This window comes from Periplaneta americana, chromosome 13 (assembly GCF_040183065.1).
Source record: "Periplaneta americana isolate PAMFEO1 chromosome 13, P.americana_PAMFEO1_priV1, whole genome shotgun sequence".
NCBI classification, from domain to species: domain Eukaryota; kingdom Metazoa; phylum Arthropoda; class Insecta; order Blattodea; family Blattidae; genus Periplaneta; species Periplaneta americana.
In genome coordinates this window covers 89,759,360-89,778,330 of record NC_091129.1, presented here as the reverse complement: position 1 = coordinate 89,778,330, position 18,971 = coordinate 89,759,360, and the positions used below count along the sequence as shown (strand labels likewise).

At 35.8% G+C, this 18,971-nt stretch overlaps 1 protein-coding gene across 3 annotated transcripts in view; it reads right to left on the bottom strand.

Moving 5' to 3' along the window:
- Positions 1-18,971, bottom strand: part of LOC138712104 (voltage-dependent anion-selective channel-like) — a 52,358-nt gene that overhangs the window by 17,435 nt on the left and 15,952 nt on the right. Inside the window, exons 1-2 of one of the 3 annotated variants that reach the window (XM_069843504.1) lie at positions 13,406-13,600; positions 7,532-7,733 (exon numbers count right to left, since the gene is read on the bottom strand). In XM_069843504.1, coding sequence (XP_069699605.1) covers positions 7,532-7,733; positions 13,406-13,591 — 388 coding nt within the window. In that variant the 5' untranslated portion in view covers positions 13,592-13,600. Of the gene's footprint in view, positions 1-7,531; positions 7,734-8,874; positions 9,183-13,405; positions 13,601-18,971 lie in introns of those variants that run through there. The other 2 variants (XM_069843505.1, XM_069843506.1) reach the window with 2 other exon arrangements.

Genomic DNA, 18,971 nt, shown 5'->3' with positions numbered 1-18,971 from the left:
AATTTTATTTTTGTCTTTTTTCCTCATTATCCAGGTTTCACTACTATAAAGTAGCATCGGTTTTGATACTATATTTACTATGAGCATTATTTAGGCTAAATAGACATTTTTTTTTTTCCAATGGCATGACCTTCGCTTTTATTCACCCCAACTCTATGATTGGGTCATATATGTCACTACAGCAGGCAGCATTTTGGAAGGCAGTCATCTGCTATATGCACTGTGCATTTCTGGTATGCGATGTCACAAGCTTGTACATTAGAACCAATTGAAATCAGTCTGTAACAAGTGCTTCCCGAGTTCATTTGTTCATGTGTGAGTGTTTCAATACATTGAATAAGTAAACCTAACATACACTGTGTAAGATAAATAAATGGAAAGAAATACTATAAAAAGACCAGTACTGCACAGGCAGGCGCGGGAAATAGTGTTTAAAATGTATAATTATTTTAAAAACTTCGATGAGCAGAATGCTGCCAGCCATCATGGTGCTGGCTGCAACATTGCCAATGCACAAGGAACAACTGCAGAAGCATGTAGTGTGGAATTGAGAACTATGCAAAGAATATTGTTAGTGAAGGAAAGAGGGTTTGTTTGGTGTCATGTTTACAATAATCAATGACTAAGGTCATTATTTTCTTTTGAAAATTTAAATTCTCTCCTGCGCTATTCATATTGAATGCACGTGAAGTGCGATGTGGCAATGTTGTATGCTGCCTTGCTCTCTCTATCTCTCTCTCTCGACACAAACGCTAGCAGATGACCGCCTTCCCAAATTCTATTGACTTTAGTGCTGAGAAGCATAGACCACTTAGTTCGTAATGAATGATGGAGAATTGTTGGGATCTCACAGGGGAACTGGAGTACCTGGAGAGCAGGATTTGATTACAGGCCAATGGCTTATAGCAGGATTTGATTACAGGCCAATGGCTTATAAGTCCAGCACTCTAGCACTGAATTACAGAAATGCCAATTAATTTAAATTTGCAGATATAAACACAAAATACAAAAGTGTCTGGATTTGAAGGAAGATTCCATACACACCAAGGCATTGTTGAATAACATAAGTTTAAAACAAGTAGATGTTTTTAAGCACCTCAGATGTAATATTTTGTATGGGAAAACAAACGATCTCTATATCAAAAAGAACTTCCAAAAAGTTCATAAGATTAATGGGCACAACAAAAGAAGACTGCTAAAAAAAAAGTGAGGTCACAGTCTTCAAATTTTTAACAGTAATGATTCCAATACTGACATATGGTTCACAAATATGAAGGACAACTAGTGAAATAAAACGAACTGAGGTAGCAGACATGCGACTATTAAGACCTCTAGCAGAATATAGGTTCCTCCATCTTAACAGAAATGAGAATGAGGGAGAAATACTGAGATAAAACATCAAATATGGAGGATGACTAAAACAAAACTGAGGCAGCATATATGCGACTATTAAGACCTCTAGTAGGATATAGTTTCCTCCATCAAAACAGAAATGAGAATGAGAGAGAAGAATTACTCAGATAAAATATCAATCAGATCATTTGACTGATCTTACTTCTCGTTCTCATACAGAAAGAGATAGTAATTAACACATACAACAGATGGACTTGCATCAATTACCAACAAGAATATTCACAAAACTTTTGCTAAAACTTGTTTTACAGAATGAAAGGTAAATAACAGCAAATTCGGTTTCAGGTTAAGTAATAATGATTGCTGATGATGAAAATTAGGAATAAAATCAGTTCGAAAATTCCATTACTCATATATGATCTGCCGATGTGCTTTTGTCATATCAAGAGAAGTTTTCAGGTGTTACTGTAATGGTTGGCAGTAGCAATTAATGCAAGTGTTCAAGGTTTCTTAGATTTGCCAACAGTGGGTTTTCTATAACAGGTGACTCATTTCATCAGCATTATCACCATCATATCATTCAAACGCTAGATAACCACAGCAGTTTATAAAGTGTCTTAAAATAATTCTCTAAAAAACTGCTGAGTAACATGCAACATGTTAGGTCACTAGGTTTTTTTTTACGAAAGTGGAAAAATTGTCCAATTTTCAGTAGGAAGGTAGTTTGGAATGTGAAGAATTAAAGTAGGGCGCCAGTTGACTTGAAAACATACTACAAATTACCTAAAAATTGGACAGAATTGATCGGTATACATAACCTAAAAGTGATTATTTAACACGTGAAGTAAGCGGTAGAAGACTTCAAAATGAACGCAAAACGCACATTCACTTCACTTAATATATGCAAGGCATACCAAAAGCCTAAACTAATGTAACCTAACCTACCACAGATTCGTATTTGCAAGGCATACCAAAAGCTTGAACTAACCTAACCTAACCTGTCACAGATTTGTATATGCAAAGCATACGAAAAGCCTAAACTAACTTAAACTCGCATAACATAACCTGTCACAGATTCCCGAACAGTAGAACTTAGAAAAATTCAACTTGGAAGTTTCAGTGTCGTGTGCTATAGAATAGCCACAAAAGTTCATAAGTCTCATCTGTCTGTGCATTCCATCACCATGTGCATGTGTACTATCATTTTCGTGGATTTAGAGAGAGAAAAAAAAAACCTGTGCCTCTAACCTGTTCCAATCAAACAACTGAATTCCACCCAGTCTAGCTTACTTCAGCTAACATAATAATTTTTCTGCTGCAAATATCACAATAAATGCTCAGATTTACAGTCCCTTTGTTCTTATTTTTGGTGTGACCTTGCCTACCAGAGTCATAATTTTTTTTCGCGACTTCTCTCTGCATAGTTGAATATATGCCATAGGCCTATTCTCAGAGAATGCTGTGTTATAACTTACAGGTGTTGCAGTACAGTAACACACAAAATGTAATTGGAGGAGGCAAGATAGCCTATAGTAATTGATTTCTAGATAACAGCACATTGTTTCTGTTTGTAATTAATATCGTAGTGTACTTTTCTTACTTTTAATTAATCTAATCTGATAAGCACAATGTAAATGAATTAAATGTGCATTTGCAATGTATTTTAATTGTCTATATCTATATTGCAGATTGCACTGCTATACTTTAATGTTATTACTTCGTACAAATTACACAATAATTATGTAAGCACTCATGAGATGAGGTGCTCTTCATAATGCAAGTCCTATGTCCAGAATGTAATGCCAACCTCCACCACATAACGAGGCAAATCTGTACATTCCAGTGGTTTTAGTAAAAACTTTTTATCAATGAGTGAAAGCAAGCTTTTTCAGTCTGAGGAAAGTACAGTACACACATGCAGACTGAATAAGCAAGTGACTTAGGCAGGGCAGCCCGTCCTTATGTGCTACAGTGCTACAGGACAATGATAATTTTTGCTCAAATAATGTATTTGTAATACCATAGTATTTGGCCTGTCATTTGACAATTTCCTGTGGTTATGTTCATGACTCGTTATAGTTATAGTGTCTTCACTCTTCGTTCTTTGGTGTCTCAGGGGGTTCGTTGTGCTACTCAAAATTCCACAAGAGAATGTAGACAATTATGGACATATGCGAAGCTGAATTCACTGCTCGGATTGGCTATTTTTACACAGGAAAGTGTTGTAGTCAGCTTCAGCACGACACAGCTTGGAGATTGCAAAAGTAAAGTATAACGAAAGAATACTTGTTTGTGGAAGAACTCAGAACTATTTACAACGTATTTGGTAATTCAAGTGTCCGACTGCTGCTGCCATCTATCTCCTGAATCAGCCAGCAAGCAACGGAAAATTGAATCCCAGAAAATTGAAGCTAAGGAAATATGTAACCGTATATTCAGGAAACTACTAGTACTCACCGTTTCCAGTCTTTTAAGTTACCTAGACGCAACAAAATTGTTAAACAGCACAATTTTTTGCATAATTTTCCTGAACGTGAACTTGAAGTTGGTGTCAACAGCTATTCTGTACTGAACAAAGGAGTTCAATTGTTACAATACATAATCAATTTACAGGATCCATTCTGTGAAGTAACGAAGTTGTTAAATATTTTGGTTACAACACCAATGACCACTGATGAGCCAGAAAGATGTTTTTCTTGCTTGAAACACATAAAAAAAAATTTTAAGGAACACTATGTCCCAGAATCGTCTCACTGTTCTTGCCATACTGTCAACAGAAAAGATTATGATGTCCAAGATGGAAGAGTGTAACTCCAGGTTAATTGACAAGTTCTGCAGTAGGAAAGAATGTCGTATGGACTTCATATTTCGTCACTAGGCGAGTCTCAAATTAAGATAAATACATATAAGTGTATACAGTAGGCCAATAAGAGATTGTAGCACACTCATTTTGACCACAGCCGCTACTGAACTTAGAATATCACCTCAGTTGGTGGTAGAAATTGTTATAACCAGATAGTGGATTTTCGGTCCCTAGCCAGCGATAAAACATCACATCTCTTAGCATAAAGAGGAAGGGTAGCAATGAGTTCAATGGCCTCCCTGCAACTGATGTAGATGTAACGTTTAGTATCAGGACCGAAAATCCGCTGTCTGATTATAACTATACAATATATTGGCTGCATTGCATCATTCAATATGTTTCACATCAACATACGAAATACTTCAGTAAGTTCGAGGAATGGCAGCATAATTTCGCTGTGGTGCACTACAGCGGATAGACTTCATCATGGGATGGTGCTGTGTCAGTTCTCTCGTCCCAGCAAGAGACAGTCACTTGCATACAGTGTAAGCAGGTCTTTGTTATAAAGGGTAGTTGAATGCAAGTGGCAGAATTCGAGTATGTCACAGTTTGAGCAACGTACAAATGTCAAGTTCTGCCATAAATTAGGCAAATCTGCTAGCAAAACATTTAAAATGATCCAAGCATGGGTACAGCGAAGAAGCCTCGAGTCACAATGGTGTGTTAAGTGGCACTAACATTTGCGGAGGGCAGAGACAGTTTGGAGAATGATGAGCATACTGGTCGGCCAAAAAATGATCCGAACTGAATGCAAGATCGAAGAAGTTGCAATATTGGCACGTGCCAACCGCTCTCAATCAGTAGACGATCTTGCAGCAGCAGTAGGAATTAGCAATGGTATGTGCCACCAACATTCTGTCTGGTGACCTAACATGTTGCATGTTACTCAGCAGCTTTTTAGTGGATTATTTTAAGACACTTTATCAACTGCTGTGGTTATCTAGCATCTGAATGATATGAGGGTGATAATGCTGATGAAATGAGTTACCCAGTATTTGTTCTTAATGGGTTGAGGGAAGACCCCAGAAAAACCTCAACCAGGTAACTTGTCCCAACCAAAATTTTAACTCGAACCCACTTGTTTCACAGTCAGACATGCTAACCGTTACTCCACAGTGGTGGACCCCAGCAGTGTTCCATGTGTCCTGATGCAAGATCAACATAACAATCGCATGACCATTTATGGTGACCTGATCAGTAGTGCTGACGACAATGCAACGAATAATAACAGGAGATGAAACATGTCACTTTCTGTATGACCCGCAACTGAAATGACAATCAGCTACCTGGAAATCACCATTAAATGCCATGAAGGAAAAAACCACGACAAGACAAGTCAAAAGGCAAGATGATGCTTGAACTGTTTTCAGACTCATCGGGAATTGTTCACATGGAATTCATCCCACAAGGAGTAACTGTAAACAAGACCTAATACAAGGAGATCCTTCACTGTCTATGCGATTCAATTTGTCGTAAGAGTCCTGAGATTTGGTGCAGGAAGTGGCTATTCTACACGACAACGCCCCTGCACATAAATCTGTTTGTCCGAGAGGAACTGGCATGGCAACAGGTCACTATTTTGCCACACCCTTCATACATGCCTGGTGTTGCACCATGCAATTTCTTTCTTTCCCTGCTTGAAAGCAATGCTATATGACGTAGACTTCAGTCAGCCGACATTCAGTCAAGAGAAATCATATGGGATCTTCCTGCCAATATCTTTCATTGATGTTTCCAACAGCTGTACCAACATTGGCAGCCAACAGCTACTACTATGAGGGACAATGTGGATCTGTGTAAGTGTATGTGTGAAGATCTTGTAATATGGTGCAGTGCGACAAAGAACAACTGTTCACGAACTTAATGACTGTATCTCATATGAGCATGTCTCACAGATGTCGTTAGTGCCATGAAGCACAGACCAGTTGGTTCGTCAACGACTATGCAGAGTGCACCACAGACGGTAGGTCTACAGTACACTTGTAATGAATAATGGATTGTTGAGAAATCACAGAAAAATCAGAGAAAATCTCTAGATGTTGCCTGGATCATTGGCTTGCCTAATAAACTCCTTTTCTGGAAATATTTACGACACGTGTCACACAAATCTCTCCTACATAATTGCTGTGGTGTCTCCATATAACAATTTGTCCACATTAGAAAACTTTATATCGGTCATAATTTATGACAACAAAGTCATCAAGTAAATCATAAATTTCAGTATGTTTCTAAATTAAGCTATCCAAACCTAAGTGAACTCACTGTTCTGAATTCAAGCTCCTCTGGTATCTTCCTGATTAATTTTTAACTGTTCGGTGAAACTTAGTTATGTCCCAGCCTCTATAGGAACTTGCTAAAATACCTGGAAAATGCCTTGGATTTATAGTATTGATTATTAGAAATTGATGTCATCACTGAGAGAGCTGTATGTCCACCCAACCCGCCTTAAATACATACCTTACTTACATACGAAAATCGTCGAGAGTGAATGAAGAATACAGCCATCCTTAATGTGACAGTGAGTTTCAGTGTCGCGAACATAGTAATAACACTACACACCTAATCAAACCTAACCTAACCTCTCACATACTACACATCTAATCAAACCTAACCTAACCTGTCATATAATACAGTCGACCTGGTTGGCGAGTTGGTATAGTGCTGGCCTTCTATGCCCAAGGTTGCGGGTTCGATCCCGGGCCAAGTCGATGACATTTAAGTGTGCTTAAATGCGACAGGCTCATGTCAGTAGATTTACTGGCATGTAAAAGAACTCCTGCGGAACAAAATTCCGGCACATCCGGCGACGCTGATATAACCTCTGCAGTTGCGAGCGTCGTTAAATAAAACATAACATATAATACACACCTAATCAAACCTAACATAACCTGTCACATAATGCTACACCCCTATAACATTCCTCAAGTTTAGTATCATTTCGTTTGCAAATGTTGCCCACCTCGGTGTACGTGTCGAGAACCATCTAGTGGAACAAGTGGAATGTGATGGCGAACGTCTTTTTTCTCCATTCTTCATAATTACATTTAGTTCGTTAAGCATGTATTTTCTGAATGAATGTGTTACTGCAGTGATAACTCCATATATATAGTGCACTAAAAATTGAAATGTGTTGTGGTTGTGATAAAAGTGTTGAAAATTAATTTATAGCGTCACATTAGCAATGATAAACGTGTCCAATATTCGTTCAGTGGCCGGTGGATACCCTACCTTGACCCAATTTTCAACAAACTCCACTCCAAATGCAAACTCTTCAAAACATTATCGTTAAAAATAGTGTAATTCGTTACAACATACCATAATCAGACACTCTATATTTCGTCTCCAACGATCCGAAAACATTTCCAGAGTCCAAGTTTGAAACACCTCCAGATGAAAACTCAACACCAGACTTAGTTTTTGTCTTGCAATCCAATTTCAGAAGTCCAAAATGATATCCCTTGCTGAACACATCACGGGCATTCTTTCCCAAATCGTTGTAGGGTGGTGGTGACATTATCTGAAAAAGAAATGCGCTTTCTGTATTTTACTATCTGTTCTGAGAATTCAAGTAATCAATGGGGTTACAATTTAGAAGTCAAGAAATAATCAGCTCTCTCAACTGGGGAAACCAATATAGTAGTTTGCTGAAGAACAAACCGGTAGCCTATTAGAAATAATGAAACTGAAGTTACCATAAACGTCTCTAACACACATTGTACCAGATAGTATAAAATAAATGTGCAATCTTCTTCCTTGTCTGTAATATCTGTACTTATGGTTTTACACAGTGTAATAGAACTCAACATTATGTGAACTTACATATGTTAAAATATGTAGGTACCGGTACCTAATTTTTTTTATTAACAGTACGACATGCAACAAAATTTCGAAGTTGTATCATCCCTTGGCTTTTAACAAATAACACACACCCAAATGCATCTTATGAACATGATGCCAGATGTTTGTGACACACTGTACTATCCTTGGGCACATGTCCATACTGCTTCAATGCGGGCTATTTTTATTTCACAATTAATAAACAATGATAGTAAAACCTGCACTCTCTAAGATTTTCGTACACGTTCTGAATATTTTGTAGAGATATCCGCAGCATCTAAAAATACATAGGCTGCAGTACAATTTACACAAATGTAACAAGATTAAGTATATATACTCACGAATCTATTCTCCGTCTTTGAATATTGATAAATACAGATTTAAGAGTCATATATTTCTGAATAATCTTACTCTACGGCGTCAGATGTATAAGTTTATTTTCGTAAAATACAAATTATAATATTAGAACGGACGCACGTAAAATTTAAAACCCACCAATGACCCAGAATTAGGGCGTCAGAATATTTAAACTACTTTCATATAGGCCTCTGTATATCTCACAGTGCAAAATGAATAATTCTGACGATAATTCTGTGTACAAAATGTAATTTTCCAACTCACTAAATACGAGTTTAATGACATAAATTTATTGCTCTGACCTACTGTGCGTGAGCTCCAATACTACCCTCACCGGCAAGTAGCTAGCCAGACCACACGGGATTATGCACCAATTACAGTAGATTCGTCGTAAACGTTGGCATTTTACACACTTCCCTCATACATTACAATGTGTAGATTAAAATAATAAAGCCATTACTTACTAATTAAATACTGAATATAGGCTTCTTGGGTGGGAAATCACAATTTCTCTAATCCTACACCACCACGGAGATGCGTAAAGAGACTTCACACTTGCGCAAGAGACCTTACAGTGGAGTATGGGATGGAGATTATACATGTATTTCCTTAACAAGAATTTTATATATTGTTATTTTACGCCTTGCATTTTATATAAATGATATTATTAACCTCTAAAATTCTGGACTTTATAAGTAATTTAAAATTATATAACTTGAATTAAAGCCTCAAACCCAAGTCAATACACTGTAACAGTGTGAGGGGGGGGAAGGGCTCGAACGGCCTCCTGGATATGTCTTCCACATGCGGTCGATAGAAAAGTCCGCGGGAAATTCAAGTACTCTTCTTGATCTGAAGTCCTCAGAAGTCCAATGATCACCGTGCCCACCACATCCAGGACTCACTGGTTCAAACTAGGTGAGAATAATGGACTTTAAGGTCGATGATAATAGCATGACTTTATTCGAAAGGGAATAATATGCTGGACAGCCAAGAACTTGGCCTTTGAAGGAAAAAGCTTCGAGCAAAATTTACAGGTAATTTTCGTTCAAATTCATTTTTGCTAGTTATAATTTCCGTCTATCATTCTTTCGTTTTACAAATGACACCGCTTCAGAAACGTAATTCTTCACGCTGGACGATAAAATTATTAACACGATTTTTTTTTCTTTCCATGATCAAATATTCAGTATACTGCAAGCATGTAATTTTAGTTTTCAATACTATGGTGTTCATGAAAATTGATATATGAAATATTGCATGTGTTGTAAGAAGGCTGATATACGATGAGATGATGATTTGTTTGATACCACACGGGAGCTGGAGCTCTCGGAGAAATCCCCTTTTACCTGGTTCACGGACTTACCCAACACAAATTATAAATCGGGGGTACGCCAGGGATGAATCCGCACACAGGGTCCCACAAGATTATACAGTAAGTCCAGCGCTCTAACCACTAGACCATCATTGCTTCATATTGATCTATTTATTTTGTATTGCTAATGTATATGTCTAAATTGTACAATTTGTAGCATAAAATGAAACATCAAATTTCTGTTTCATCCTAAAAGGTTTTTACACCATGTTGACTATAGCTTCAATTTCACTTTATGTGCTAATACTTGTAACATAAAATATAATATACACAGATAAAATTTTAGCTCACCCCTGAAAAAGCAGAACTCGTGCTCAGGGGAGGATTCCTGATTTTAAATTAAGAAGTATATACATAATACAATTTGATTTATGTCGACTACACAATAAGAAGATATAAATTTAAATTTACAATTTTTCATTATTTATAAAATCCATACATAACTTTTTAAATTTAATATTAGAACTATTAGAATTGACAAGATTAGGATTTTTAAATATAAATTTGTTACATATTCTTGGGCCTTAATTAAATACTGTAGCAATGTTGCATTTTGGTTCAAACAATCTTAAAGAATTCATATTGTTCTAGTGAAATATACAGACACACAAAAACACACCCCAATGAAATACTCAACACACAACTCAATTTCAGAACACACATAATCTTTGACTCCACATTACACTACACAAACACACCCCCAACAGGAAACAAAATAAGAGGCGCCAAGACCAGCAACGACCAGTTCTGAAGAAGACCAATAACAGGTCGAAACATGTAAACCAGGTACGATAGAATTTAACACAAGAAAGTCATATAATACATATTCCGAACCACTGTATTGTTATAAGTCAATTTTTAATAAGTCATTATTATATTAAAAATAAAATAGGACCAAGAACTGTGCCTTGGGGAACACCTAGGCCTATATTAATAATTGAAGGTTCACTTGAATAATTGTCAATTTTCGTTATTTGAATTCTGTCGTTGAGATACGATTTTATTAAGTTTAAAGCATTACCTTTGATTCCTAATAAGTATAATTTCTCAATTAACAGATCATATTTCACTGTATCAAATACTTTTCTTATCTCCAGGAAAATACGGTACCAATACATTTGTTATCTCGATCAAATTCAATTACCGGTACCTTGATCAAATTCTTCAAATAGCTACTTATGAATGTCCAATGCTTCTTCGAAGTCTTCAAAAGAGAGAGGTTCTTACTTGGAAAGTTGGTGGTGATGATGATGATGATGATGATTATTATTATTATTATTATTATTATTATTATTATCATCACGATCGTTGAGATGTCATGTTGAAAGAATGTTTACTAAAAAAGCACAATTTCATGCGCTGTCTTAAGCCGGCTCCACACGTATGCGTTGACGATTATTTGCTATTTATTCACGAATATTCGTAATCGAATGTTTGGTACAAAGCTGACGTCCATACATACTTGATATTCGCTATTCGATTACAAACATACAGGATGGGCGGGAAAAGGCAAATATTTATGCATGATTCAAACGTCAATGATGAATAGTATCATTGCATAAATGTCGAATAAGGTAAGCTCACTCTTGAAACAGTTAAATACCCACGTAACAGTTTTCAGTGTAATATTTTATTCTGACGGTGGAAGTATGGTTTGTTATAGATATTGGGGAACGAATAGTAGCTGAGCTAGTAAGAGAACAGTCACCAGAATTTGACAATTTTTGCAGAATGTCTACCGTACCGATTTTGAATACTTACTTTAAGCAACTGAAGCTAAAATTTCAAAATGGAATAGAAAACAGAAACAGGCAATTTTAGCAATGGTAAGACTAGCAGTACCACTTAGATTTCTTACCAATGATAATAGCTACGAAAATTTACATGGTCTATTTAAGATTTCTTCACAACTCATATCAATTAGGCCTATTCTTCCTGAAGTATGTGAAACGACTGTCGAAATGTTGAATGACACAATAAAGGTGTGAAAAAATTTCAGAATATTTTATTCAGTATTAAACAAATAGGCCTAGCGTACAATTGCAGAGTTCGCAAACTTAGTTATTCACACCTCTTCAGAAAATTCCACGACGTCCATCTAATAAAGCCAAGTCAATAAGATAGAAATTGCAGAGTATTTTTCAGGAGAAAGAAGTCGAGGAAGAATGTAGTAATCGTATAATTTAAGTGGAATGTGAATTTTAAAATGTAGGCCTAAGTTGTGTAAAGTTAAAAAAAAAAAAAACAAACAAAATCAGTGTACTTAGTGGTAGAATGGTACCTGTATAATCGGAAAAGAAAACTGTCCATAAACTTGTACGCAAACCAGTTTGGGCTTAAAGATTTCATTTGTACCAGCTCCTGATTTCTGAGACTGCTTTTTTTTTTAGAGGCATTTGAAACGATTCCATAGAATACGTCTGCAAGTTCGGTCTAGTGCTAGGGTGCCATCCGAGAAAGTCGATCGGCATATTTTGCGCCTATATAATTTATAAACCACACGGCATATTTCAATGAAGTAAACAGCAATCAACAGACGAAGGATCAATGTATCAAACGTGACTTTAAGTTGGGGCGAGTGACGTCACCTAGCGATACTTAGGAAGTTGAGGCACGAATTGCTGGTCGTGCGGCAGCCAAGGCATTGTAACTTGAAAAGCTATAGAACGTTCGCAGTGATGTCAAACGATTCGTAACGAACCAAGCTATAATCTCAATTGAGAAACAATCAACAGGTTAAACTGGAAAAGTTCGCAAGTGAATTTGAAGAGAGAAAATTCACAAAATCGAGGCATATGCATCATATCAAGAAATTCGATAAGGAGTTAGGGAGCTATATAGGCTATAAATCCAGCATTACAGATTAGCGTAGGATAAAATTTAAGAGAATGTAGAATGTAAGTGCTTTAAATTGAATTCAGTTTGAGATTTATTGAAAAAAGAACGGTTTACACAAGATATAGATAGGTCGACGGTATACATTACTTCAGATTCAACTCTTCATTTACGCTCAGAAAACGTAAGTAGCCTAGGCCTATATTTGATCTCTTTCATGATTTACGTTTGTTATTGTAAGCTGTTTTTTTTTTTTTTTTTTTTTTTTCAAATTTTAATTATTAATGCGTTGAACTTCTTTCATACCTTTGTTCACATACTTTATCTAGCTTTGTTATATAATTAGGCCTAAGTTTCGACAGGAAAGCTTTGACTTATAAATGTGAGGTTATGACTCTATAAACAATATTTTACAAGTTCACAGAATAACATTTTTGTAAACCTTGCGTTACATACAGTTAAAGATCACAATTTAGAAAATGTAAGGGTAATTTAAAATTAATTTAAAAGCTGCTGAAAGAAGAATGGTGAACATAAAACTTATTCCTTTCCTCAGCTATTGCAAAGGTACGAGAAGACAAATTAGGGTACAGGTAATAATATTAACGGTCAGAAGTTTAACTGATATAGTGCTTTTTCAAAGTTAGGTTTATTATTCGCTATCCCAAGAAATAACGTAGGGGTACTGTAATTTTGTGAATTAAACATCAATGCTAATTGTGAGTTTTAAAATGTTAAGGCCCCGATTATAATCGCTGTTAAGATAGAATTTATAAATTACTCACTACTCTTTCCTCTTGTTTAGGTTTCTCGGCAGATCTCTCTTCTTCCTTTGCTGCAGAAGGCATGTCTTCAAACCATTTTCTCTTTCTTTTACACATTTCGTCGTACTCCATGAACCGAATTTCTCTTCTTGGACTGGTAGTGTCATCCACTACTGTCTCTATCTTGACTGGTTCTTCTGTGGCCATTTTGTGAATCTGATAGAATTATCGCACAAAGAAATTTATAAAACACTGCTTATATCGGGCACTTACGCAAGATTTATATTAAGGTTCCCAATGGGTGACCAACAATGGTAGAAACTACGATGATGGTATCATTCATATGTTTTACTGCAGGATTCGTCGTAGTTTAGACCACGAAAATTTAATCAATGCGATAATTTGTCCATTATTATAATCAAGTTAAAAATAAATATACGTACACGTTGAATTAAATCAACACGGCGTTACTGATATATAGAACAGAATGAGCAACGTCAAGTTTAAAGTCCTTCACCTTAAATATACACGTACTTGTACAACTTAATAGGCTAGGCTACTTTCTGTAAGTGTTAATATTAGACCTCTGTTAAACTGAAATATCTACAGAGCGAAACTAAATGCGTTCATAAATAAAATTATATCATCTTTCATTTGAAACACGTCAGACGTTCACTTTTTTTCACATGTTTATATGACTCTTTCTAAACTCTACGCTAGTCAAGAATGTTAAAAATTGCATATTATTACATTATTGTATCAATAAGGAGGATATTGTGATTCAGTTAATTTATTTCATTGCAAATTTATATAGAAATAAGCGAAATTTGCATTATATCATTCAACATAATCCCTCTTGATCCCTTCTTTAATTTCGACTCCACGCTTCTGTATCCACATTCATGTTCTCACAAGACCAAAGAATCCCTCCTTTATATCAAAAGTGCAAAAACGTGTTCTTTCAGATAAAACAAATTATTTAATAAAAACGCAATTTTTAGTCGGTTTTTAGCGACGCTATATCAAGTGTTACTTATTCACCGTATAATTGGTAAGAGCGAGGTGAGGCCGAAGTTCCGTCATTCCTGACATACATTATTACACAGTTGGGGTAAACCTCGAAATCAGGTAACCGGCTCAAACGGAAGATTGAGATTACGTTTCATGTTCATATCTTCAGATTTAATGTTAACAGAAAATTGTGGACTTTTATTAATTGTGTTTCTTTCATATAACAGTATAACTGACGTGATTACTGTAGGCCTACTTTAGTACAAACTCAGTAACAATGAAAGCACTACGTGATAGCATTGTAGTATTTATTAATAAATTGTCTTTTGGCACTGTCAATTTAAGCATAGTATTTGACAAAATAAATATGTATAATGATATATAATAAATTAGCTTATAAATAATTGTATCAGCCTACATGTACAGTATATAGACTAAATAATTAATCATCTATCGAAATAAGATTACCAGACGTCCCCGTTTCCCGAGGACAGTCCCCCAATTTTGCTTTCTGTTCCCGGAAAAAATTCGTCTCTGGCTTGAATAATTTTTTCTCAGATATGCCCGGATTTTTATTGTTAATTATTAATATGATTTAATGATCCTTTCACATTGCTGTGATAAATTTTTCTAATGCACCTTTGCCGTTTTATCATGATGCCATTACAAAACTGTAGGTGAGGACGTAACTGCAGTCGAGTCTTCGATTGTTATCGAAATTAATAAGAAATTGAACTCCAGGTAAGAAGACAAATGAGGAGCATAGTAACAAAGTTAAACTCCATTTTTTTGCGATTTCGAGATATTGATTGTTTCTCATAGAATTTTGTGTGCTGAATGCGATTCTGGAACTCTTTAGATTCAAAAACAGACAGAACAGAGCGAAAATAGCACTTATTTGTGCGCTTTAGAATCAAAATGTAGACAACTCCACTGTGGCTTGGTTTCAAATTAGGACAATTTATTCAGTAGCCAATAAGAAGCCCACATTCGTACCACGTTTTCCCATCACGCATCGCGAATTCAACATGGCTGATTGTTTATATAATCGGTTTGTGGATGAATAAATACTGTTTTATGTAACTTTGCTTTGAAACCGAGTTGGAAGAGACTTAGATTCAAAAGTAGACAATTTCACTTTAAAAATAGCTTCGTTTGGTTTCGAAAACAGACAACTCCATGACATAGTTTCAGAGATGGACAACACCACTTTTTAAACCTAAATTTCGACCTGAATATTAATTTTAATCACATTTTGAGACTGAAAAAATATTCCTATGACCCATGAGAATCTTTAAAAAAAAAAAAATGTACGTATAACGGTGACATTGATTTCCAAAGATCTAGTTTTTCGCCTCTCCAGTAAAATAATCAAAAGTGGAGTTGTCCAACTTTGGTATCAAGCTCCTCAAATTTATTCCACATCAATTAAGCAACTTTTGGGCATCTTTAGAAGAAGTGGCTCTTATTTCACAACAGAATTCTCAATTCTCTCACGAATTTTATGAAAATGCCGTTGAATAATCTCAGTGCCTGTGTTATTCATTCACAATATAATAGCCTATATCTATGAAGTGTACATGTGTTGCTGAGACCTCCTGTAGAAAGGGAAAAATTTGAAGAGATAGTCTATTATTTTTCTTCAAATTAATGTAGTTTGGACTTGACATGAATGAAGGTAATTTATTTGATGAAATTTCTTGCTTGAAGAAATAATGTCACTTCAGACAAAATGGCAAAGTGGAATGAAGAAAATGCTACACTTTGCTAAAATAGAGTGGAATTGTTTATTTCTTATTTTTCTGAGAAAATTATTCCCTGTACACAACTCCAGGCGTTGATTGAACTATCTCTGTGCGCTGGAAATAATGCTTCAGTGGATGGAGTTTCTTCAATGAACATGATGTGCACATCCAAAAAATCCAGAATGAGATTAGAGACTGTTCGTGCTATGCTTGCTATCTTAAGCACTAACCAATTTCAACATGACCTGTCAGGAAATAGAATACTGGAACGTAATGTTGATGAGTTTGATTCATTTCACTCTAAAAAAAAAGGCTGATGGTTAGTTAGAGTTGAAGAGAGGATTATGCATCAGTCCGAAGAGCAATAGTGTTGTCCTTGTTGATGATGATAATGGTGATGTATGTAATAAATCGACTCTGAACCTGAAAAGAAGAGGTCTTTAACCACTTGAGAATGCTCTCTGAAGGTCCAAGTTTAAACTTTCACACCTACAGCATTGGAATGTGCATAGTTACGGGGTGCCAGACTTAAAAAAATGTTTCCACAAGACGAACCGCAAAATCGGAGCAGTTTGGGTGTGTTACGGGCAATTAATTTGCTTCATAGACCATGAAAACAGTGATGGATCTTAGACATACCATTAAATGTTTTACGACTAGAATATTATGCGCAAACAAACGTTGTTCTAATTGAGAAGCGTTTTTAAGTTGATAAATGCAACAAAGTATTTTTTTTTCTCCCAGAAAACGTGTTTCTCTTATTTGCCTGGAAAATATTATTCTTCTATTTTTCTGTTTCATTAATTTTTGTAAATTTTTAAAATTACTTTAACAAACACGAGTTTTTTTTTTTAAATTTATCACATTGTTACAGAATACTTTGAATAAAATACGAAGTAAAAAACTGCAATAGTAGTTTAATGTTCTTAATATACAACATGCAACCCACACAACAATGAACATTTAGCATGGATCTTCAATAATATCCTTGTAAAAATGTTTCGGTATTTCTGGCACATCAGAAAATTTCATGAGACCTAAGATATTCTTGTTCTTCTTAGCTTTACTGGCCGTGCTCTTCTTTGGCAAAACAGATGCTGTTATGACTTCCCCATTGCAAATCTTGCAGTTTATTACCACAACTTCAACAGGATCTCAAATATAGGTATCCAATAATGATAATACGCTACAACTATCTAATTCTTCTTATACTAATTGTCTCCATAGAAATAAAGCTATCTTTTGACACCATACATTCAAGTGACGGAATTTCCTTTTTTTTAACTAGTCTAGTTCTGCATTGTTGTCCAAATAGTAGCGTATCTTATTACAAATTTAGCTGACCCGAATTCGATTTCTGCTAGAGATGTGAAGCCTGGCCATGTGCTCCTTCACTTGTGTTTGCCCAGTGTCACCTCAAGTAGCGGATTCGCGTCGAAGCTTGTGAATGTTTAATATCGGTTCAGAATTCTCTCAAGAGCAAAGACGTTACGGATCAAAGGTCCAAAATTCAATAATTGAAAGTGCAAATGAATGAAAACAACAATTGAAATTACTTTTCATATCCAAGTATCTATGAAACGCTAAAATGAAGGAAGGGCTCGGTAGGATATAAACATAGTGGTAATACTGACAGTATTTCAGAAAAACAGTAAATATTTCAAGCATTAAATCCAGACGTTTGAGATGGACAGGGCATGTAGCACGTATGGACGAATCCAGAAATGCATATAGAGTGTTAGTTGGGAGACCGGAGGGAAAAAGACCTTTAGGGAGGCCGAGATGTAGATGGGAGGATAATATTAAAATGGATTTGAGGGAGGTGGGATATGATGATAGAGATTGGACTAATCTTGCACAGGATAGGGACCGAAGGCGGGCTTATGTGAGTGCGGCAATGAACCTTCGGTTCCTTAAAAGCGATTTGTAAGTAAGTAAGTAAGATATAGAATAATTGAAATAACTAATCATTTGGTTTCAGCAAGCATGATCAAGACAGTTTGACGAATATCAACAAACTTACATTTATTTCATTAATGTTCGTTTTGTCTCGTCAGTTTGGTCATCGTATTTGAAAATTGGATTTTGGATTGTCAACTGGCTGTACTATAAGTATTCTAATCCTTGTGGAAGTGCTATGTAGCTGACCATCTTGAATAAACTGGTTGACAGTAGAGAGGCTTCACTAATGTTGTTTGTTTAGTCATTTATCCGAAGATAGCTCTGGATCCTACAAGTGACACCATCAAGGCATAACTCATGGGGCAACTAGACCAGGAGATAATGGGTTAGAGTGGCCAGTTCCTTTCTCCCTCCATTGCATACATCGCTGACTAGCTACATATTCCACTAATCAGACGTGACGTATACAAAAAAATTGTTCTTCCTCTGAGACATATCGTCAAATGAGATGTACTGCCTGATAATAGATGTACATACAGCCAGAATCTCAATCAGAGGGATTTACTAATCTAATATGAAAATTTCTTAAGGGATGAGACCTATGTAAAATAATAAAATTTGACCGAATATGACATTTTTTAATAAAAATATCCTTCTGTACATATATATTATTAAAGAAAACCGCATTATGATATGGCGCGAAACAGCTGATCTGTTATTTCTAAGTGGTCATGCGCGTCTTAAGACATTTAACTGTAGAATCTTTTTTCAAGAGAACAAAACAATAACTCTGGCACTATTAAAGATACGCACTTGAAATTTGCGTGGTAGCCTACTTTTATCTATTATTCCCCTCTTAGAGGAGAGCACGGACTGGGACTGTCCTGGCATGCAGGCCGCTCGGGTGGAATGGTGTGCATGGCAGTGGT